General features: G+C 47.3%; 1 protein-coding gene across 1 annotated transcript in view; it reads right to left on the bottom strand.

Annotated features, from left to right (window-relative positions):
- Positions 1 to 24,217, bottom strand: part of FASTKD1 (FAST kinase domains 1) — a 179,985-nt gene that overhangs the window by 118,168 nt on the left and 37,600 nt on the right. The window contains exons 9-12 of the mRNA XM_082261782.1: positions 8,841 to 8,955; positions 7,067 to 7,195; positions 3,685 to 3,816; positions 2,024 to 2,137 (exon numbers count right to left, since the gene is read on the bottom strand). Coding sequence (XP_082117908.1) covers positions 2,024 to 2,137; positions 3,685 to 3,816; positions 7,067 to 7,195; positions 8,841 to 8,955 — 490 coding nt within the window. The remainder of the gene's footprint in view (positions 1 to 2,023; positions 2,138 to 3,684; positions 3,817 to 7,066; positions 7,196 to 8,840; positions 8,956 to 24,217) is intronic.

The following is a 24,217-nucleotide window of genomic DNA, read 5'->3' as shown; positions in this document are numbered from 1 at the left end:
ATTGGGTTTAAGTCAGGGCTCTGGCTAGGCCATTCAAGAACAGTCACGGAGTTGTTGTGAAGCCACTCCTTCGTTATTTTAGCTGTGTGCTTAGGGTCATTGTCTTGTTGGAAGGTAAACCTTCGGCCCAGTCTGAGGTCCAGAGCACTCTGGAGAAGGTTTTTGTCCAGGATATCCCTGTACTTGGCCGCATTCATCTTTCCCTCGATTGCAACCAGTCGTCCTGTCCCTGCAGCTGAAAAACACCCCCACAGCATGATGCTGCCACCACCATGCTTCACTGTTGGGACTGTATTGGACAGGTGATGAGCAGTGCCTGGTTTTCTCCACACATACCGCTTAGAATTAAGGCCAAAAAGTTATATTTTGGTCTCATCAGACCAGAGAATCTTATTTCTCACCATCTTGGAGTCCTTCAGGTGTTTTTTAGCCAAACTCCATGCGGGCTTTCATGTGTCTTACACTGAGGAGAGGCTTCCGTCGGGCCACTCTGCCATAAAGCCCAGACTGGTGGAGGGCTGCAGTGATGGTTCTCTAGGAAGCTCTAGGAAGGGTTCTGGTCGTCCCAAACGTCTTCCATTTGAGGATTATGGAGGCCACTGTGCTCTTAGGAACCTTAAGTGCAGCAGAAATCTTTTTGTAACCTTGGCCAGATCTGTGCCTTGCCACAATTCTGTCTCTGAGCTCTTCAGGCAGCTCCTTTGACCTTATGATTCTCATTTGCTCTGACTTGCATTGTGATCTGGAAGGTCTTATATAGACAGGTGTGTGGCTTTCCTAATCAAGTCCAATCAGTATAATCAAACACAGCTGGACTCAAATGAAGGTGTAGAACCATCTCAAGGATGATCAGAAGAAATGGAAAGCACCTGAGTTAAATATATGAGTGTCACAGCAAAGGGTCTGAATACTTAGGACCATGTGATATTTCAGTTTTTCTTTTTTAATAAATCTGCAACAATGTCAACAATTCTGTGTTTTTCTGTCAGTATGGGGTGCTATGTGTACATTCATGAGGAAGAAGAATGAACTTAAATGATTTTAGCAAATGGCTGCAATATAACAAAGAGTGAAAAATTTAAGGGGGTCTGAATACTTTCCGTACCCACTGTAAGTTAGCTTTAACCACTTGCCGACTGCGCTACAGCCAAAAGATGGCTACAGCATGGTCTACCAGCTTTGGGAGGGCATCTATTGACATCCTCCCAGAACCTCGCCTCTCTGCATGCCCCCAGGGTGAGCTCTGTGATCGCTGTGTCCTTTGTACAGAGATCGAGGTAAAGGACCAATCACAGTGACCCTTTACTATGTCGGTTTCGGCATTTGCTTTCCTAAGCGCTGTCACTGTGTATCACTGTGCCACTATCAGAGCAACCCATCAGTACTGTGCCACTATCAGAGCAACCCATCAGTACTGTGCCACTTTCAGCGCAGCACACGTCACCACGGCCCCCGTCAGCGCACGGCACCACGGCCCCAGCAGCGCACGGCACCACGGCCCCAGCAGCGCACCATCACCCCACCTCCATCATTACTTATTTGCAGAATTTTATAACAGAAACAAAAAGTAAAGTTTTTTTCTTTAAATTTTCATAAATGTTTAATTTGCTTAGCAGAAAATAAAAAACCCAGTGGTGATTAAATACCACCAAAAGAAAGCTCTGTCTCAAACAAAATTATAAAAACGTTATATGGGTACAGTGTTGAATGACCGTGCAATTGTCATTCAAAGTGCAATAGTAATGAAAATTGGCCTGGTCAGGAGGGGGGTGAAAGTGCCCAGTAAGCAAGTGGGTAATCCAACATCATATGAGCCCATGGTCTGGGCACTTTGCCCAAGAGTTTTTTTTTTTTTTTTGTTCTAAGCTTCTGAACATTGTTTGGACACCCTTGAGAAGCTTTGTTTTACAGAACACTGCTGTGATACAGGGCATGTCCCTGCAGTACACCTACTGAAGTTTTTTAGGACGTACATCATTTGTCTGAAGTCCCCAATTGGTTAAGTTCATTCACATTGTCTTACCTACAGAGTAATAATATGGTGTAACAACGGACATTCTTGTATAATGTATTCCTCCAAGGGCCTTTCCCAACAGATACCGAATCTGGTGACCTATGGGACTTTCATTGTCACCATCTAAAAAGAGAAAAAATACAATGCATCATCGGCTGTAAAATCTATTTTATTCATCAGTACAGACTTCTATACCAAATGACAAAAGTTATCAGTATAAAATGTGTTTTTCCCAAAAAAAAAAAAAAAAAAACACTTTAAGAAAAACAAACTATCATGACTTGGCTTATCTAGGTATCTACCCATTTACATATCCAGCCTTAAATGGTCATACCCATGCAGGTTTATCCGTGAAAGGTTTGCATGTGCCCCTATTTAGTTTTATTAACTTTGCTTTACACAAAAGGGGGTAATAAAAAAAAAAAAAAAGTCTCATACCCGTTTGCCCATTGAAACAACATGTACATTTATTCTGTGTTAATGGGGAAAAGTTGAATATTCTTAGGCTATACTCTCTGCTGTTTGAATGCATAAATGAGGAAAATACCTCTCTGGCAATTTAATAAAGCCCTATGATAGTCAGTGCCAACTAGTGACCATAAGCTGGTCCCACACTTTACAATCTGATCATACAATCTCATTTAGGTTTAGCAATAGCTAGTAGCGCAGGTTTATATCCAAACAACACCATTTCATTTAAAGTCAATCTAGTAGGGCCTCTCACTACAAAGATGTTGGTAAATCTAAGAGATTTTAAACGAAATGTAGTGTGTTTGGGCAGATTTACATATTGGATCATAAAGTAATGTAGGTAACTTGCAAATATTGTACTTAAAGCGGAAATAAACCTTTCTACACTAAGTTTTTAGCAAAGTAAGCTGCCATCTTAGCCCCGGTTTGATTTTCAACTGCCATGATGCTGCACCTCTGATCAGTTACGACATCAGACATTTGACGATTTGACAAATTGGTTGAAAGCAAAAGCAGATGTGACAGTTAGCATCCCTGGCATGCTGCTAATATAACTGTTTTTTTAAACCATTAAGTTTATAGATTTAGTTCCGCTTTAAAAAAGGAACTTAAAGCGGAGTTCCACCCTAAAAAAAACAAAAAAAAAAAAAACTTTGCAGCATCAGGTAGAGTAAAAAAACCTGAAAAAGAATTGGATAGTTATTTTTTTTTTGTTTCACTTACTTTGTTTTTAGTGAAAATTAACTTACATTCCTTCCTCTTCCTCCTCATGCGACCGCGGCCCCCCGTCGTCACTTCCTCCTTTGCATTGCATCCTGGGAGATGAGCGTCATCAATCCCAGGATGCAATGGGAATGGCCGGCCGCTACTCTGATTGCCGATCGCAATCTACAGCGCATGCGCGAGATTGCGATCGGCATTCTGGGTAGCTGAAACCAGGAAGAAGGACACAGCGGGGGACACAGCAGCTTCACACCGGAGATGGCCGCACTCATCAATTTTAAAGGTAAGATTTTATCTATATTAATTTACTGTACACTACTGTAATGTGGGGTTAGTGTAATTGGGGTTAGCTTAGGATTAGGGGGGTATTTTTAGCTAAAAAATGTGTATGTGGCCGGAACTCCGCTTTAAACTAACTGCAGTCCATATCCTTGTTACCGCTTCTCTTTAAACACCAGACTCCAGCAAGACTTCACCTGTCTGCTGCAGCTGTTGACAATACTGGTCATGGAACCAGGGAATTTGATATTCTGGGCACTCGATACATAAAGCTCGATTTATTTCCATTAGACGCCTCCTAATCCTCATACATTTATCAGGTTTAGAGACTGCAAAATAAAAGAAACAAGAAAGAGGTAAGTCGTAATTAAAATTCACAGTTCTACAATTCCGAATGCCTATCTGATGTGCGAGTCAATAAAGCAACACATGAAGAGTAGACTTAGCCTGAGCTTGTAAAAGATTCTCATGATCTGACAACAGAAAAAAAAAAAAAAAAAAACATCAGAAAGGAGGGTCGATGTCATTGTATTTAATAAGACTTACTAAGGCTTGGCAGATTTGATTTCTAATTTTTACATAACCGCTATGTAGAAAGCTGAAACATTATTTTAAGATGTAAAAAAAAGAGCTTACAACAGCCTCCACACACAGGTACTCTTAGATACTATAGCAAATAGAAAGTAATATTTAAAGTAATGAATTCCAATCTCGTTGTGTTCCAAGCCCTATTCCTTAGAAGCCAAGGTTTCCATACAATGCAACGATGGCCAAACACATCGAAACTGCTGTACACAGTTTGGAATAAATGGCTCCAGAGCTTTTTTTCAGCAGGAACACGTGGGAACGCAGTTCCGGCACCTCCAGCACTGAATTGATGTAAGGGCAAGGGCTGCTAGGTGGTTCTATAGTGTCTATTGGTGCTGCCTGCTGGGGGACCTATTGTCCCTGGAAGGGATCTATTTTTGCAGGAGGGAGGTCCATTGTAGCTGATGGGGATCTATTGTTGCTGGGGGAGGGGGGTCAGTTGTGGTTGGGAGGGATCTACTGTTGAGGAGCAGTCTATTGTAGCTGGCTGCTGGAGGGTATATTGGTGGTGGGGGGGGGGGGGTATATTTTGTTGCAGGTGGCTCATTGTTTCTGTGGGGCTCTATTGTTGCTGGGGGTCTATCGTTGGCTGCAGGGGATCAATTTTACTGCTTTTTTTTTTCTGTCAGAACTTTTATAAAGAAAAGAGGTATCTTTCATGGTTTCAATTTTGAATATGAGAAAGATTCCAAATGAGCAGAGACCAATATCTTAATTCAAGGTGATTAAAAACGGTAACTTTGTAAAACAACCTATTCAGTGTAAAATAGAAATGAAGGGCAAAAGATTTGTGTATGGATAAAAAAAAAAAAAAAAAAAATTAATTATATATATATATATATATATATATATATATATATATATATATATATATACATACATACATACATACATTCCCCCCCCCCTTTTTATAAGTGATCACATTCCCTTTGTTTTCAGCTGCATAGGAGCTAGGGGGGGGGGGGGGAGAAGTGGAAGCACACTGAGCTTCCCAGTGAATGGCTGTGCAGCAGAGGTGTGCCAGGACAAGTCTGATCATTGACGGAGAGGATACAGAGTTCCCAGCATAGCTATGGTGTTCTGCTGCTTAGTGTGGTCAGTTTTTCATAAAAAAGCAAGGGGACTAGCAGGAACACCGGGGATTTCATACAAAGGAAGTGATAGAAAGAGAACAGGAGACTTTTTCATACAAGTACATGGTACAGCAGGCACATATCAGGAATATGAAGTGCTGGGATAACAAATATGGATGGGCTCAGGTGTCTTAGGATCGTAGTCCTAACCAACCTGAGCAATCTCACCAGGAAGCAATTACTGCACACTGCCAATCACCAATCATAGGTAGCGTGTTTACGTGCAGCTGCGGGCCGGGAAATGTCTCACTGGTGGTATGCAGGATTGCTCAGGTGGGTGGGGACTACAATCCAAACACGCCTGAGCCCATCCCTAGTAACAAACACTTTAAGTTTCCCAGCATAAGAAATTTTGTTTTTCTCAACTGGAGCTGCTAGGGGGTCTATAAACAACCCTGCTTACAGAACTCATGATAGGAACAATGGTTTATGATATATTCACAGACCTGGGACCAAAAACAACTGACCAATATATACAAGGATGTGGAGTGTGAAGACAGCTCTGTGTGTACAGGTAGGACACACACACATTTCATACAAATTACTTACTACCACAAATATTACTTGGGTCTGTATTCTCTAAAAGGGGCATTACTGGGAGGTAGGTAGGGGTGGAACCAAGGAACGGGGCTCGGAGGTAGGTAGGGGGTGGAGATAAGGGGTAACTCTGAATGGGAGAGTTCCTGCACCTAATCTCTAAGGGAAAAAAAAGCCTGAATGGCTCCATAATATTTATTAGGACTTTGCACTATACACCAGCAGTTCAAAATTTGCAAATGGCTGATGGGGCATAAAAGAATGATTTGCAATACTTCACCCACTTTCCTCTTATCCTAATTCTTCTATTTTTAGGATATGTAATAGAACGAGACATGTGAATACCTTTTGTTCGGAGAAGACTTTACTGTGCTACACGCTGATTCGGTTGGAGGTCTTTTTAAATCCCTTTGCCCTTTCTCACCAAAACCTGTATGGTTATACTGTCTTGTGGAAACAATGGGGTTGATTTACTAAAGGCAAATAGACTGTACACTTTGCAAGTGCAGTTGTACTCATTTTCCTTGGTATGTGTAATATGGTAGCACTTCTCTGTAAAGAATACTCAATCATATTTAAGGGATAATTAAAAAAAAAAAAAAAAAAAAAAAAACACACACCACATTTTTTCTTGCATATGATTGGATGATGGAAATCAGCAGAGCTTTACAACATTTACTAAGCACTGTGGAAAATTGGTGCAAACTGCGCACGTGTACAGTTTATTTGCCTTTAGCAAGTCAACCCCAAAATCTTGGTACAAAAGGAAAATCAAGGGAACTTCCTCTGTGTTTTAAACACAGTTATGTCCCTGTGCTTGCTAACATACATTCAGTGGGGACATATGCTCTGTGTATAAAGGAACCCCAAATAACCGAAGAGAGTAAAGGAGGCTCTCTTGTACCATTCTGATGATTGTTAAAGTACTTGGTGCTCAACATGCAGCCTTTGGTGGCCCTAGCAGTGAGTAGTAGGAGGGCTGATTTGTAAAGAAGCTGTGAAAGCAGTGAACTCTAGCAGTCACATGTAATATCTATGGTCTTAAACCACTCATTTAGCACAGTCTGACCATTTCTTCTAGTTAGTCTTCAGTTGTCTTCTGTAGCATTCCATACAAGGATTATTGTATGCAGGCCTTTGGTGATGTCAGGGGTTGCATTTGAGCCCCTTGTCACTCACAAGCTGACAGTCACAGATCTAAATACAAGCAATGTGGGCTGGGTATTCATGTACATATGAAGCCTAGAAATGTTGAATTCTCCTAATTGCAGACACACACGTAAAACAGTGCTTTATCGCCATGCAGGTGCTTGCAACTTACCATTAAGCTCTATATCCAATTGGCTTAGGAAGTCAACATTGAATATAGACTTTACCAAGTCTTCTGGAACGCGTTCTGCCAACGTTAATACATAAGCCAGCAGTACCATGTAGTAAGGCCTTATTGAATCTGTAAAGGAGACATACAGGGATGAAAATGTCAATTCTGTCACACAGCAAGGCAGTGCTAAGCAGGAGCAGAAAGGCAAAATTCACTACTAAAGTTCAGTTTATTTTATTAATTCCTCCCCTGTGTGCTCTAAAGTAGCACTGTGACACAAAAAAAAAAAAAATTAATTAAATCTGTTCCTGACCACTTCTTAAAGCGGAGTTCCGGGCACAGAATCGTTTTTTTTTTTTTTTTTTAATATCCCCCAAACAGTGACCCTTAGACCTCTATACATCCGCTAATCCTGTTTCATACAATGAAATAATCGGTTTGCAAGCATAAAATCTTACTTTATAAAATTTGTGATGAGCGCCGCCATCTTTGTCCTGGATCGCCGAGTCCGTTGTGGGGAAATGTCTTCCCTTCTTCCTGGTTCTAGTGGGCGGAGGCTGGTGAATCCAGCGTGAAATCTCGCGCATGTCCAGTACTATGCGATCGGCATAGTATAGGGATGCCCATCATCGCGTTTTTTCCTGTTTGGAAAGAACGCGATGAGAGGAGCGGCCGGCCGCCTACGTCACTGCCAATTGCATCCTGGGAGTGACGAGTAAGAGCTCCCAGGACGCATTGCGGGACAGGAAGTGACGGTGCAGGCCGCGGCCGAGGAAGGAGGAAGTCGATGGAAAGGTGAGTATATTATCCTCTCTAAAAAGGTAAGGAAAAAAAAAAAAAAGGCCGGGAATATCCCGGTCTAATATGAGCAACTGGGTCCAGTTGTATTTTGCTTCTTTATTGCAATGGATTGACAAGCGAAACAGAAATTTAGACCAGCTTACATATACTTTCAGAAATAGTGGCCCTTATGTTAAATTAAACTTAGGAAAAAAAATGCTACCAGGTAGGATTTTTTTTGACACAATAGACCCTATTGGTCTCTTCCGTCAGAACTGCTCATCCCCGTCTGTCAACGTTAATGTACACATGCGTTACTCAACGTTAATGTACACATGCGTAGCTCAGCATACATTTACAGCCCCACTCTGTGCCATGATGATGTGACTCTCCTGCGTGGGAGTGACATAATCCTATCCTAACCATTCAAGCAGATGAAAAGTCCGAACCTGGAAGGAAGATCAAGACAAGATGGACGCATCATGGACAACACAGAACACTGACACTACAGCACTGGAGGGGACCGTTTGGCAGGTAATTTTATGCCAATATGCGGTACATACTAGTACAATATCGCATGAAGCTCCCAGAGATCATCTGTTATATTTTTTAATGCAGAGGTTTAATTCTGCTTTAAGATTTGCCATATTCCAGATCACAAGGATATGGATTCTATAGTTCAGGAAAAACGTAAACTGGCCTGTGGGCTGAGCGAAAGATATGACAGGTTCCTCCATTCAAGCTAAACAATGCAGGTCTCAAGTCTTTTGTATCCTGGAAAATCAATATAAATGCTGATTTTTGCATGTAAACAAAAAAAGTGTCCAAGTAGGCCAGGTCTTCAAGTGGTAAAAAATATAAACTACTGACTAGTTGAAACATATTTTCCTATCAGCTTTTACTCATGAAAATTGGTATGTTTAATGATCAACATCTCTCTCAACCTTTCCAACACAGAGAAAAAAAAAATTAAATCTTAATTATATGTACTTACCAAGATTAGCTAGACACTGCTGTATGCACACTCTATAGAACTCTTCTGCATTGGGAGGCTCATAATTCAGATAGCTGAAAGGTTTTAGAATTGTGTACAGCACATTTGGAGAAAACTGAAAAAAAAAAAAAAAAAAAGAAAAAAATTATACAAAAAAAAACCTATATATACATACATACACATATATACACACACATATACGCGATTAATGGCATAACACTTTATATTTTAGCATTATTATTTCTTTCACATACTGCATAAACTTCAGTTTCTACTTGACATTGTAAAGTATTTAAAAATCCCAATAAATGTTATGGGGTGAAATGGCTTGGAGCATTTTATACTCCTTGCCTAAAAAATCTTTAGCAAATCTTATAAACAGTATTGCTTTTTTACATGATCTATACAAAGGCCACACCCTGAAAAGCTTTGGAGGAGCTGGCTCCAGAATTTAGCCTTTCAAATATGGAAATCGTTTAATATTTGCTAATATTATTATTTATCCCAATTCCCTGACGGGGAGCTGTCTATCCACAACTTAGCATAGCAATTTTACAAATTCACAATGCCAAAGACTAAAGAGTTCTCCATTTTTTACTATTCTACAAGAGAAATTGATATTTACCAAAAATACAACCTTTCTAAAATGGCTACTCAATGGCTTCAAGCCTTCAAATCTATGTATAAGGTTTTGAGTTGCGTTAATCACTGAGAACGTATGCAAAAAATAACCCTTGAAATGGTATTTAACTCCATACCATTTGGAAACACGGAATTTTTGTAAAATCTTACCGTAAAATTCCTTTCTCTGAGTCCTCCGACAGTCGCCGCCCACTCATACAGTCTTCACCAATGGGGTATTGACTTCATCTCCACAGGTGTAACTAGGCACAAGACTTGTTTAAAAACAAAACATCTACATAGACACACCCATGGGGGCTGTCCCACTGGTCAAATACCCCCCCTGCTATCAGCCATCCCAACTCAGTTTGGTAGCAAGCAGTTAAGTGTATAAGAACCCCAATAGAGGGGCGGGGGCGGCGACTGTCGGAGGACTCAGAGAAAGGAATTTTACGGTAAGATTTTACAAAAATTCAGTTTTCTCTTACGTCCTCCGACAGTCGCCGCCCACTCATACAGTCTTCACCAATGGGGATGTCCCAAAGCAGTGTAGACATGAGGGGGGTCAGAAAAGGCAACGCAGTACCCACATCAGAGAAAGGAACCTTACATGAACAGAAAGGTAACCCTCTGGGTAACAAAAAAGGCTCAACAGGAGCAAAAACCCAGGAAACCAAAGGGGTGAACAACCCCAACAGCCAGGGACCCGAAAAGCCAGGGTTCCCTTACGGCACTGCCGCACAGAGAACTTTGCGGCCAAAGGAGGCATCCGCTGATGCCAGAACATCAATTTTGTAAAATTTCGAAAAGGTGTGCACTGACGACCAAGTTGCAGCCTTACACACCTGGGCCACCGAAGCCTGATGCCGGAGAGCCCAGGACGTACTCACCACTCTGGTAGAGTGCGCCTTGACAGGGAAGGGCGGAACCCGTTCCTTCAACGAATAGGCCCGAACAATTTTCTGTCTGATCCATTTTGAAATGGTCGCCGCAGACGCAGCCATACCCTTCCGAGGCCCCTCAGGAAGGACAAAGAGAGGATCCGATTTTCAAAAGGATTCAGTCGACGACAGGTAAACCCTGATCGCCCTGACAACATCCAAGGAATGCAAAGCAACCTCCTTAGGATGCTTAGGCTTCGCACAGAGCGAAGGCAAAACGATGTCCTCATTAAGGTGAAAATCCGAAACCACCTTTGGAAGAAAGGACGGGTTAGGTCGCAAGACCACCTTATCCCTATGAACCAGCAGGTAAGTAACTTCCAACACTCTGCGAGCAGAAGTGATCGCCACAAGAAAGGCAACCTTCTTTGACAGCAGAGGCAAGGAGATTTCCCTCATGTTTTCAAACGGGGAACGTTGTAACATGGACAGAACCAAGTTCAAGTCCCATGGAGGTAAGGGCTTCCTTCGAGGAGGAGCCAAGTGACGCACACCTTGAATGAAGGTGCGAATCAAAGAATTAGACTCCACTGGGCGCTGGAAAAGGACAGCCAGTACAGACACTTGGCCCTTAATCGTGGCCGGCGCAAGGCGCTGATCCACACCAGATTGAAGGAAAGCCAGCACTCTAGTCACCGAGTATGAACGAGGAGAGAAGCCCCTGGACTCACACCAGGCAAAATAAGCTTTCCATGTACGGTAATAAATCTTACCAGATGATGCTTTTCTAGCCTTAAGGTAGGAATGACCTCTGAGGAGAGACCCCTGTCCCTCAGGACCTGGCTTTCAACAGCCATGCCGTTAAAGCCAGCGACTGTAAAGCAGGATGGAAGATTGGTCCCTGAGACAGTAGATCTTCTTGCATTGGCAGCCGCCAAGGAGGCTCGACTGCCAGGTGAACGATATCCGCGTACCAGTACCGGCGTGGCCAGTCCGATGCCACCAGAATCACCAATGTTGGTTCCGAGGCCAACCTGCGAAGGAACCTGGACAACAACTGAATCGGAGGAAAGGCATACATCAAATGATACCGATGCCAAGACACTACCAACGCATCCGAGGCGTCTGCCAGAGGATCGCGCATTCTTGCCACAAACCTTTCCGCCGTGTGGTTTAGCCGAGACGCGAACAGATCCACATCCGGGGATTCTCGTTTCGCACACAGCATTTGAAACACCTCCGGGTGCAGGGACCATTCCCCCTGGTCCAGGGTCTGGTGGCTCAGGTAATCGGCCTGCCAATTCTCTACACCTGGAATGTGAACTGCTGATATTGCCGGGTCATGAGTCTCGGCCCAAGACAGAATACTGGTCACTTCCTGGGCCGCCCGGGCACTCCTGGTGCCCCCTTGGTGATTGATGTAGGCCACCGCAGTGGCATTGTCCGTCTGCACCAGTACAGGGCGGCCCTGAAGACGGTCCGACCAATGGAGTAGGCGCAGCCTGATGGCTCTCAATTCCAATATGTCTATGGGGAGGGAGGATTCCTCCACCGACCAAGTGCCCTGGGCAGACTCAGCCCAGGACTCCACCCCAGCCAGACAGGCTGGAAACCATGGTAAGTACTGTCCACAGCAAAGGCCGGAAGGATTTCCCGTCCGCTACCGCCAGGGACTGAAGCCACCACAGAAGATCCACTCTGGTTTGGTGACACAGAGACACTCTCAGATCCAAGGACTGCGGGAGTCTGTCCCATCTGTTCAGGATCTCCGCTTGGAGAGACCTTGTGTGAAACCGTGCGAACGGTATCGCCTCGAAGGCTGACACCATCAACCCCAGGGCCCGCATACAGGTCCTGAGTGAAGAGGATTCGTTGTCCCGGAGGGCTCTGACCTTGTTCTGTAGGGTCCGGAGCTTGTCCTCCGGCAGAAACACCTTCGCTTGAACAGAGTCCAGAACCATCCCCAAATATGGGAGACGAACCGAAGGAGACAAGGTCGACTTCTGCATGTTGATAGTCCATCCGAACTCCTGAAGAGTCTGCACCGTAGTGGACAGATCGCGCAGCAGGCTCTGGCTGACACTCGATCTTAACAGGAGATCGTCCAGATATCCCAAGACCGCAATGCCCTGAGCCCGCAACAGGCCCAGAACTGGAGCCAGCACTTTGGTAAACACCCTTGGAGCCGAAGCGAGACCGAAAAGGTAAAGCCACAAACTGATAGTGTTCCTCCGTGATAGCGAATCGGAGGTACCTCTGATGACCCTCGAAAATGGGGATGTGTAGATACGCATCCTTTAGGTCGATAGAGGCCAAGAACTCGACTGGACTCAGGGAGGCCACCATCGAACGGAGCGATTCCATGCGGAACTTCCGAACGCGTAAAAAGCGGTTCAGAGCTTTCAAGTCCAAGATCGGACTCACCTTGCCCTCCTTTCTGGGCACGGTAAACAGATTTGAGTAAAACCCCCGAAATCTGTCCCGATGAGGCACCGGGACGACCACCCCCTGGGCGAGGAGATCTTGCACCGCCTGATGCAGGTCCTGTAAGCGCCCTGGGGTCAAATGAAGATTTGAGGGAAAGAATCTGTCTGCCAGTCGCGAAAGGAATTCGATCGTGTAACCCGATCAAATGATTTCCTGAACCCATCTGTCCGGAATTCGGAGCAGCTAAGGTTGGAGGAAACCACGCAAACGTCCCCCACCCCTGAAACGGGTGAGGGCGTCCCATCAGGCAGAGGCGGACTGGGCCGCCGCACCAGCCTGGCCGGATTTTGGCTTGCCCGCCCAGGGCTTTCTCTGGCCACCCTGGCCCTTGAAGGGTTTCCCCTTGTTCTGTGCCTTGATGGCACGAAAAGGACCCCTGATTTGGTTTAAAGGAGGGGTCCCGCTTACCGCGAAAAAACTTGCCTTTAGGGTTCTGGGGCAGCAGAGTGCTTTTGCCCCCAGTGGCCCCTTTAACCAATTCATCCAGGGATTCCCCAAACAGGCGAGACCCCGCATAGGGGATGTCAGCCACTGTTTTTCTCGAAGTCTGGTCAGCCGACCAGCTCTTTAACCATATCAGGCGACGGTTAATCACCGCAACATTGGACAGGCGTGCAGCCAATGGGGCCTCATTCAAGGCCGCATCACACAAATACATGACTCCTTGATGGATCTGGTCCACCATCGCCACAGTAGTGGGAGGAGCAGCATCAGCCACAAGGGTGCGTCTTAGCACCTTGGTCCAGTCCGCCACAGCCTGAGCCGCCATGACAGAGGCGAAAATGGGCTTTAGCAGGGAACCCGCCACCATGTAGGCATGGCGGGCAAGGGATTCCATTCTCCTATCCGTAGGATCCCTAAACACCGGAGAATCTTCGGTGGGTACTAGAGTGGCCTTGTTCATCTGGCCACAGTGTGATCCACCTGAGGGGCCACACACCAGTGCGAATCCGTAGGAGACGCAAAGGGATAAAGGAGTTGAAACCTTTTTGGCACCACAAAGGTGCCATTGATCATTCACAGTAGCGTGAAACTCAGCGGGGCAAGGGAACACCTGTGCCGCCTTGTGGCTCCTGTGTGTGCCAAAAGAGGACACAATGCCCGGAGGATCGGGCTCATCCTCTAAATGTAGTGTTTAATGGCAAGAATCAGCTCATCCATAGCTGCGCGGTCCTCGGCTGTCCCGGGGGGGGGGGGAAATCATCCACCCCGGCAACCTCCGCCTCCCCCTCTCCCCCTCAGACTGAAAAGAGCGAGACCCCTCAAGGGGTACGGCACCTATGGCAACCATATCAGAGTCAGAATCAGAAGACAAGGACAAACTAGGCCTTTTTCTGGCAGCACGTTCAGACATCAGAATCTCCACTTTGGACACCAAAGTGGCCACTGCAGCAGACAAAGTAGACAGAGCAGAGGATTCAGAGGAACCTGAATCCCCCACCAGGGCTGTGGGAAATTTGCTGTCCTGAGAATCCATGTTAAAAACATGTTATATTCTCCGTGTTGTGAGAGACACAGGACTCTGGTCTGGAACAACGGTTGTTTATTCAGGACTCTCTGTACACTCCAACATGCATTACAGGACAGCTCTGCATCTCAATACATCTCTACATGTGTCTCCAAGATGGCCACTCTGCCCCTTGACCCTTGTCATCACTCCTGGGTGGAGCCAGCCTTAAAGTGACAGTACATGTGAAACCCTTCAGGTATAACACCTTCCATCCATCCCTAAAAAAAAAAACAAAAAAAAAAAAAACACAACAATACGAGAACAGGCATAAAACAGTAACTAATAATTGTCCAATACAGTTCTCCAACTCAGGAGATTTACATGGCTTCTTCCGCGTCCGGATGTGAGAACAACTTCCAGGGACGCTACGGGGAGAACATGGCAGCGGATCACTTTCGGTGGGCCCGTCGAAAGTCTCGTAACCGTTCTTGCATTTGAAACCGGTCAGGAGGGCGACAGTGTCGTTGAGGACGGACACCCAGGGCCTCGGGGCCGGAGGAAGCAGGGCTGGCCGGAATGGACACCGGCGGGGCCAAGAGGGGATCCCCTATCTTAGAGGGTGAACAGACCTCTGGACCAGGGCTGGAGGGCTCTGTTGGAGCTGAGTTCAAATGTTCAGAGTCTCCCCAAGCATCAGTCTCAATGCCTCCTGATCCGGTAGGAGCAGATCCTTGAGATACTGGAGGTGCAGCCGATGTCAGGGATTCGGGCAGCTGAGAACGAGGACGCAATTGGTCCGCATGCCTTCTGCAAATGAAACCATCTTCCAGGCAGACCCGATACATTTTGGGTCCCAAAGTCTCTGCGACTATAGCAGGAAGCCAACGAGTGTTGGAAGCGCCATAAGATCGAGCCCATACCTTTTGCTGGGCTGTAAACCGGGGAATCTCGTTGTGTTCGACCCTCTTGTCTTGGGACTGCCGTACATGTTCCTGGACCGTCTGAGGGCGGAGCATATCCAAAACAGTCCATGGCTGCCGACCCAAAAGAAGTTCAGCTGAAGTTTTCCCAGTAGTTGCATGTGGTGTGGTTCTGTAAGCAGAAAGGAAGGAGTCCAGCTGCTGGGGTGACAGGGACTGTTGTTTACTTGTAGCCACAGTAGCTTTGAAATAGCGTTTGAAGGTCTGTACAAACCTTTCTGCTTGACCATTTGTAGCCGGGTGGTAAGGTGCGGTCAACTTGTGTTTGATGTTGTGGGCAGTCAGGAAACCCTGAAACTCCTGGCTTGTGAATTGTGCACCGTTGTCTGTGACAATTTCTCTGGGGTATCCAAACGTAGCAGCGAGATGTAACAGTATGGAAATAGTCGCCTTAGTCGTTGGCTGGGTAACAGGAATGACCTCAGGCCACTTTGAATGGGCATCAATAATGATCAAAAAGGTGTGTCCTCTGATCGGGCCTGCAAAGTCCAGGTGTAGGCGAAACCAGGGGACCGTGGGCCAAGTCCAGGGCTGGACGCACCCTCGAGGAGGGTCTCTTGCAGTTTGTGCACATCCAGCACACGCATTCACATATGTCGTGATATCGGAGTCGAGGTTCGGCCACCACACATAGCCTCGGGCCTTTTGTTTCATACGTGTGCCCCCGGGATGACCAGCATGTAGCAAGTCCAGAATGTGTCTCCGGAGGGTCTGTGGAACGATCACTCGGTCTCCCCATAAAACACAGTTGCCAGCCACAGTTAATTCCAGACGCCTACGGAAGTAAGGTTCATAATCCTGTGTGACAGTAGCAGGCCAACCGTACCGTACCCAGGAGAGTATTGTCTGAAGGAAGGTATCCTTGGCTGTATGGGCTGCTACTTCCCCGGAAGACAGAAAGGACAGGCTGGTGTAACGACAACTCTTGACAGGTGGAGAAGAGTCTGTTAATGTCCTTGTTAGCCGGGACATGGCGTCCGCATTAGCATTGGCATCATGGCTGCGATACTGGATTTTGTAGCTATATGCTCCCAAGAATAGGGCATAGCGTTGAAGACGGGCCGCAGTCGTCTGGGAGATGCCTTTGTCAGGGCTAAAGATCTGAAGGAGTGGTTTATGATCAGTCAGTATGGTGAATTCCCTACCATACAGGTAAAGATGAAACTTCTTAATTGCCCATATGAGCGCCAGAGCCTCTTTGTCAATGTGAGAGTAATTGCTTTCTGCTTTTGTCAAGGACCTGGAGGCGAATGCCACAGGTTTCTCTGACCCATCTGGTAAAACGTGAGATAGTACAGCCCCTAGACCATAGGGTGAGGCATCACAAGCCAAGGTGAGAGGCCTTTGGAGGTCATAGTGCACGAGCATGCGTGACGCCAACAGCTTTCGCTTAGAAACTTCAAAAGCACGTTGGCATGCAGCCGACCAGTTCCATCTGGAGTGTTTCTCCAAAAGCTTGTTCAACGGAAACAAAGTGTGTGCTAGATCCGGCAGGAATTTGTGGTAATAGTTCAGCAAGCCCAGGTATGATCGCAGCTGTTGGACGTTGGTTGGGGCTGGAGCTTTTACTAAAGCATCAACTTTGGCTTCCGTGGTGTGTATACCCTCTGCATCCACAAGGTGGCCACAAAACTCCAATTTAGGTACCATGAATTGGCATTTCGCTAAGTTCACTTTTAGACCCTGCTCTTGGAGTCTGGCCAACACAAGCTCCACGTTATGCTTGTGTTCCTGGTCCGTCAGGCCTGTGATGAGCATGTCATCTAACAGGCACTGTGTGAAAGGAATGTCTGCCAAAATCTCATCCATTTTGCGTTGCCAAATGGCTGGGGCGGAGGCCACACCAAACACCATCCGATTGTATTCATACAGTCCCTTGTGAGTGTTGATGGTTAGAAACTTACGGGACGAAGGGTGGACCTCAAACTGTAAATAAGCTTGCCTGAGATCAAGCTTGGTGAACTTTTTACCTCCTGCAAGAGAGGCAAAAATGTCATCTACTCTGGGTAGGGGATACTGGTCTATCTCCAGTTGAGAATTTAGTGCCATGCGGAAATCGCCACAAATGCGTAAGTCCCCATTCGCTTTCTTTACCGGTACAACTGGTGATGCCCACTCGCTGTGCTCTACCTTTGAGATGACACCTTGTTCCTCCAGCCGGCTTAATTCAGCTTCCACACCTGCTCGGAGTGCGAAAGGTACCGTCCGAGCTTTGAAGAACCTAGGCTGGGCATTGGGTTTCAGCCTGAGTCTCACACAGTCATGCTTTATTTTTCCCAAATGGTGATCAAAGACTTGTGGGAATCGCTGTTTCAGGGATTCCACCCATCCCTCGTTATCTCTTGATGTGATGGTCACAGTGTTGCAGGGGTTAATGGCGATGTCTGGCATGCCAAAGTGAGCAATCCAGTCTCTCCCAAAGAGAGGGGGTCCCCCATGTTCTAGGATATACAATGGCATTCTCTTTGTCTGACCCTTGTAGGATACCTGTACTTTCACGTAACCCAGTGGGTGGAGTATCTGCTTTGAGTATGTCTGCAGTTTGATTGGTGTTGGACGGACAGTTGTTCGGATCAGAAGTTTTCTCCATTGTTTCTGGGTGATAACTGAAACTGCTGCTCCTGTGTCTGACAATCCAGAGGTTTTTTTTTTTTTTTTTCCTTCTTTTCCTTTCTCACACGGATAGTAACCTTGTAAATCCCATCCTCGTCGCCACTGTTATATTCTCCGTGTTGTGAGAGACACAGGACTCTGGTCTGGAACAACGGTTGTTTATTCAGGACTCTCTGTACACTCCAACATGCATTACAGGACAGCTCTGCATCTCAATACATCTCTACATGTGTCTCCAAGATGGCCACTCTGCCCCTTGACCCTTGTCATCACTCCTGGGTGGAGCCAGCCTTAAAGTGACAGTACATGTGAAACCCTTCAGGTATAACAAAACAAAAAAACTTTTTTTCTTTTTTTTTTGTTATATGGTACTGGCCCTTTAATGCGCGCCACGGACCCCCGCAGCACACCGCTACGACTGTGAAAACACAGACCCTCAATCAGGATAACTGATAGCCAGAAGGATAGCACAAGTAAAAAGACAGCAGACAGACCCCCACAAGTGTTACCACCGCAGCCGAACTCTCCAGAGTAAAAGGAGGTTGAACTGAGGCTGCAGACTAAGGAAAAATGGTTGCCAATAGAAAGTAATGGGAGGCTTCGGTAAAATGGCCACCGACATGTGCTCGAAACGAACGTTTGCCACACACAAGATGGCGCCGCAAGGCGCCAAAATACACCACATACAATGCTGTATAAGCGCCCATAGTGAAGCCAGACATGCTGCCCACACCTAAAATGGCGGACCGGCGGTTTTTAACCCCGCAGCGGTCGCCACACGTGTCTGTACCTCCAAAAAGCACCCTAAAGTGACACAGGAGAGGGACCCCCACAAACCCACACAGCGCACAGGCTGTGAGAGAAACCCCCGCAGGGACCAGGATCAGGGAGCCCGAAAAACGAACAGACATGAGGGGATACCACAGACACACAGGACTGCCAGCCCCAGACAGAGGCCCCACACAGAATGTACTTACCTGTACCCGATGGCGCGGGGTGCCTCTCATCGACGGGAAACCGCCCACCCTCAGATGGCAGGGGTGCCGTCAGCCAAAAAACGCAGGGCGCTAACAGTGCACGGAGAACCGTGGAAGAGACGTCCAGGCGAGGTAGCCACCTCACAGGCTGCATCCCTGAGGACAGGGATGGGTCGTTTGTGAGGCCAGGGCGAACACATAGCCTGCTAAATGCTCGATGGCGGGCTGGGATTCCATCAGGCCCTCTGTCCTAGAAAACCAGGACGACCAGTCCGACTCCCAGCTCGGCAAACGCCGTCTTCATCCGAAGATCCGACTAACTAACGCTGACAAAATAAACAGCTAGTAGTGCAAAGAAAAACCACATTTGCAGTAAATAAAATCATAAAATAGAAGAAGAAGGCTGAGACTGAAGCCCCAGCACAGGGAAGCCTATCTTACTCCTTAACTAGGCAGAAGACAAACTGAGTTGGGATGGCTGATAGCAGGGGGGGTATTGGACCAGTGGGGCAGCCCCCATGGGTGTGTCTATGCAGATGCTTTGTTTTTTAACAAGTCTTGTGCCTAGTTACTCCTGTGGAGATGAAGTCAATACCCCATTGGTGAAGACTGTATGAGTGGGCAGCGACTGTCGGAGGACGTAAGAGAAAATTATCCCTCCCTCAGACTTCTCTTAAGGCCCCTTCCACACTGTGGGGGGGGGGGGGGTTGGGGGTTCCATTGGAGTCTGCCTGCTCAGCAGATAATCTGTCCACTAATCCCTGCAGAGCAAGCAGATGGCTGGCCAGTGTCCGCTCCGCTTATGCAGACACAGCCTGCTCTGTGTGCGGTGAGATATAAACAGGCCCCCTGTCCATTTACACCCGACTGCCATCTGATTTGATCTGCCAGATGGATGGGGAACGGATCCCTATACATGTTTTTAGCAGGAAGGATTGGATGTCAGCTCCATGGAAGGTCCGCCAGAAAAACTGACAGGCGGACCCAATTGGTCTGCTAGTGTGATAGGGGTCTTACTGGAGAGCCTGTAGCCATACAGATAATTTGATACAAAGCAAAAAGCATGATCTGTGTAGAAGGGAACATAGCAAGTGGAAAAAAAAAAAAAAAAAAAGAGCCATCTCCAATACTTCTCCAACACTGAAAACATTGAGGTGTTAACAGAGCCTGTGGCTAAATAAAGACATTTCCATGGTCATAATCCACCGGCCTTAATGTACCTTCAAGATGGAGGCTTAAATTGCAGACCTATGTGCAGCTCACTATGCTGGAAGTCCACACAAGGCCAAAAGATGCTCCTGTTAAAATGATAGCGAGGTCCATTAACAGCGCAAAGTACATCTTTGTCAAAAACCTGTACAGAAGGTCTACTCCTGAATAGCTTTATTTCCATCAAGGAGTGCCTTTGATGTGGATACCGGCGAACCTCATATGCTTGCTGTGGATACCTAACTTAAAGTCATAGGCGTGCATGCTGTTGTAACGACATTGTTTATGATGAGTGTTGACTCCATTGGGAGGTGGTGGCTGACATTCTGATAAAAGGATTGCTTTTCACATATGAAGGGGTCTGATCTTCTCTTCATGGTTTCTTTCACATAACTTCACTTTTAAAAACTAACTTTTTTTCAATATACGATTATATGTACACTACCTATGAACACTTGTACAATTGTTTTTGACTTTTCATTTCGGCTTGTTTGCCCTATTGTTCACTGAATATATTGGCGCTTCACATTTTAAATGACATATTAATTTAAGTTAGGTATACTACCTGTATGTGAAAGCTGCCATTTCTTTTTAAGATTACACCACAGTGCAGACAATTCTTTTCTATTATTTTGATTTTTTGAAAAAAGATGAACTTAGCCTTTAAGAAAGACATGGGGGAGGCATAGAGGATAAAAAGGGAAAGAAAATGCTTCAGAGGGAAACAACTGAATTTTTGTAAAATCTTACCTGTAAAATTCCTTTCTCTGAGTCCTCGGACAGTCGCCGCCGCTTCATATTCATCACTAATGGGGTTATTGACCTTTTCTCCGCAGGAGTAGCTAGGCAACAAAATAGTTAATATCAAAGATTTTAACATATCCCACCCCTAGGGGGTGGTCCCCTCAGTCAATACCTCCCTGCTTCCTGCATTCCCAACTCAGTTTCAGTAGCATAGCAGTAGAGTACATAACCAAACCCCAAAAGAGGGGCGGGGGCGGCGACTGTCGGAGGACTCAGAGAAAGGAATTTTACAGGTAAGATTTTACAAAAATTCAGTTTTCTCTTATGTCCTCCGACAGTCGCCGCCGCTTCATATTCATCACTAATGGGGACGTCCCATAGCAGTGTAAACATGAGGGGTGGGAAAAAACGCAGCCGCGCATAAAGCAACGCAGTACCCACAACAGAGAAAAAGGAACCTTACCAAAGTAAGAGAACCAACTGGGCAACATGAAAACGTGCTCAACAGGAGCAACAACCCAGGAAAACAAGTAACCCAGGGATAAGACATCCCAACAGCCAAGGACCCAAAGCAAGGGACCCTAAGGCACTGCCGCACTAAGAACTTTGCGGCCAAAGGAAGCATCCGCGGATGCCTGAACATCCACCTTGTAGAATCTTGAGAAGGTGTGAACTGACGACCAAGTCGCCGCCTTACACACCTGGGCCACAGAAGCCCGACGATAACAGGCCCAAGACGTACTCAGAGATCTGGTAGAGTGCGCCTTCACAGGCACGGGAGGAACCTTCCCCCGCAAAGCATAGGCCTGCTCAATGGTCTGCCTGATCCATTTGGCGATGGTAGAAGCCGACGCCGCCATGCCCTTCAGGAAGGACAAATAGAGAATCCGACTTGCGGAAAGACTTAGTCGCCGACAGGTAAACCCTGATCGCCCGCACAACATCCAAAGAATGTAAAGCCACCTCCTTCGGATGCTTTGGCCTCGCGCAGAGCGAAGGCAAGACAATGTCCTCATCAAGGTGAAATTCCGAAATCCTCTTCGGAAGAAAAGACGGATTAGGTCGCAAGACTACCTTATCCAAGTGAATCACCAAGTAGGGAGAGCTGCAGGACAAAGCCGCCAGCTCCGACACTCTGCGAGCCGAAGTGATCGCCACCAAAAAGGCAACCTTCTTGGACAACAGAGGTAACGAGATCTCCCTGATCTTTTCAAAAGGAGCATTCTGCAACACTGACAGAACCAGGTTCAAGTCCCATGGAGGCAAAAGCTCCCTCCTAGGAGGGACCAGGTGTCGCACCCCTTGAACAAAGGTGCTAACCAAAGAGTTAGACGCCACAGGGCGTTGAAAGAGAACGGCCAGTGCAGAAATCTGACCCTTAATCGTGGCCAACGCCAAACGCTGGTCCACGCCGTTTGAAGGAAAGCCAAGACTCGCGATACCGAGTACGAGCGAGGGGAATACCCCCTGGACTCACACCAGGCAAAGTACGCCTTCCAAGTACGGTAGTAAATCTTCCCCGAAGAGGCCTTCCTGGCCTTGATCAAAGTGGGAATGACCTCAGGAGAAAGACCCCTATCCTTCAGGACCTGGCTTTCAACAGACAGGCCGTTAAAGCCAGCGACTGTACAGCAGGATGGAATATCGGTCCTTGAGACAGGGGATCTTCTCGAAGAGGTAGACGCCACGGAGCGTCGACCGCCAGATTCACGAGGTCTGCGTACCAAGACCGGCGAGGCCAGTCCGGAGCCACCAGAATCACTGCGTGCGGTTCCGAGGCCAACCTGCTAAGGAACCTGGACAGCAGCTGAAATCGGTGGAAAGGCATACATCAGACGATACTGACGCCAAGGCGCCACTAACGCGTCTGAGGCGTCTGCCCGAGGATCGCGTGTCCTTGCTAGGAACCTTTCCACCTTGTTGTTTAGATGAGACGCGAACAGGTCCACATCTGGGGACCCCCACTTCGCGCACAGCATCTGAAAGACATCCGGGTGAAGGGACCATTCTCCCTGGTCCAAGGTCTGGCGACTCAGATAATCCGCCTGCCAGTTCTCCATTCCCGGAATGTGGACTGCAGATATCGCCGGGACGTGCGTCTCGGCCCAAGACAGAATGTCGGCTACTTCCCGAGCCGCTCGGACACTCCTGGTGCCCCCTTGGTGGTTGATGTAGGCCACAGCCGTGGCATTGTCCGTCTGCACCCGAACCGGACGGCCTAGAAGCCTGTCCGTCCAACGTAGAAGACAAAGATATATTGCTCGCAATTCCAGAATGTTGATCGGAAGGGATGATTCCTCCTCCGACCAAGTTCCCTGGGCGGACAGAACGCCCAGAACACCACCCCAGCCCGACAGGCTGGCATCCGTGGTGATCACTGTCCATGAGATAGGACGAAAGGACTTGCCCCCCGACAGCGCCGGGGACCGGAGCCACCACAGAAGATCCCTTCTGGCACGATAACTCAATGAGATCTGTAGATCCAGAGACTGCGGTCGCCCGTCCCACACGGCCAGAATCTCCGCCTGGAGACCCCGGTGTGAAACTGGGCGAAGGGAATCGCCTCGAAGGCCGAGACCATCAATCCCAGACACCTCATACACGTCCGGAGGGACGAGCACTGATTGTCCCTGAGGGACTGGACAGCGCCCTGAAGCGTCCGGAGCTGGTCTTCCGGCAGGAAGACCCTCGCTTGAGCAGAGTCCAAAATCATTCCCAGGTAGGGAAGACGAACCGACGGACACAGAGTCGACTTTGGAAAGTTTATCGTCCACCCGAACTCCTGCAGAGTCTGCATCGTGAGGGACAGGTCGTTCACCAGGCCCTGACTGGTCGCAGACCGAATCAGGATATCGTCCAGATACCCCAGGACAGCAATGCCCTGGGCTCTCAACAAAGCCATAACCGGCGCAAGCACCTTGGTGAAAACCCGCGGAGCCGAAGCGAGACCAAAGGGTAACGCCATGAATTGGTAATGATCCTCCGCAATGGCGAATCGAAGGTACCTCTGGTGACCCTCGAAAATGGGGATGTGAAGGTACGCATCCTTCAGATCGATGGAGGCCATGAATTCCCCAGGAACCAGGGCAGCCACCACCGAGCGCAGTGATTCCATGCGGAACTTGCGAACCCGCACAAAGCGGTTCAGAGCTTTTAAGTCCAGAATCGGACGTACCTTGCCCTCCTTTCTGGGCACAGTGAACAGATTGGAATAGAACCCCCGAAATCTGTCCCGATGAGCCACCGGAACCACCACTCCCTGGGCCCGCAGGTCCCGCACCGCCAGGTGCAGATCCTGCAAGCGCTCCGGAGTCAGCTGAAGGTTTGAGGGGGAAAATCTGCCCGCCGGCCGAGAGAGAAACTCGATCTTGTACCCAGATCGAACGATTTCCTGAACCCATCTGTCCCGAATGCG

This window comes from Pelophylax lessonae (genome assembly GCF_965119305.1).
Source record: "Pelophylax lessonae genome assembly, chromosome: 6".
Taxonomy (NCBI): domain Eukaryota; kingdom Metazoa; phylum Chordata; class Amphibia; order Anura; family Ranidae; genus Pelophylax; species Pelophylax lessonae.
The sequence above is the reverse complement of the archived record's forward strand: the minus strand, read 5'-3'. Positions and strand labels throughout refer to the sequence as shown.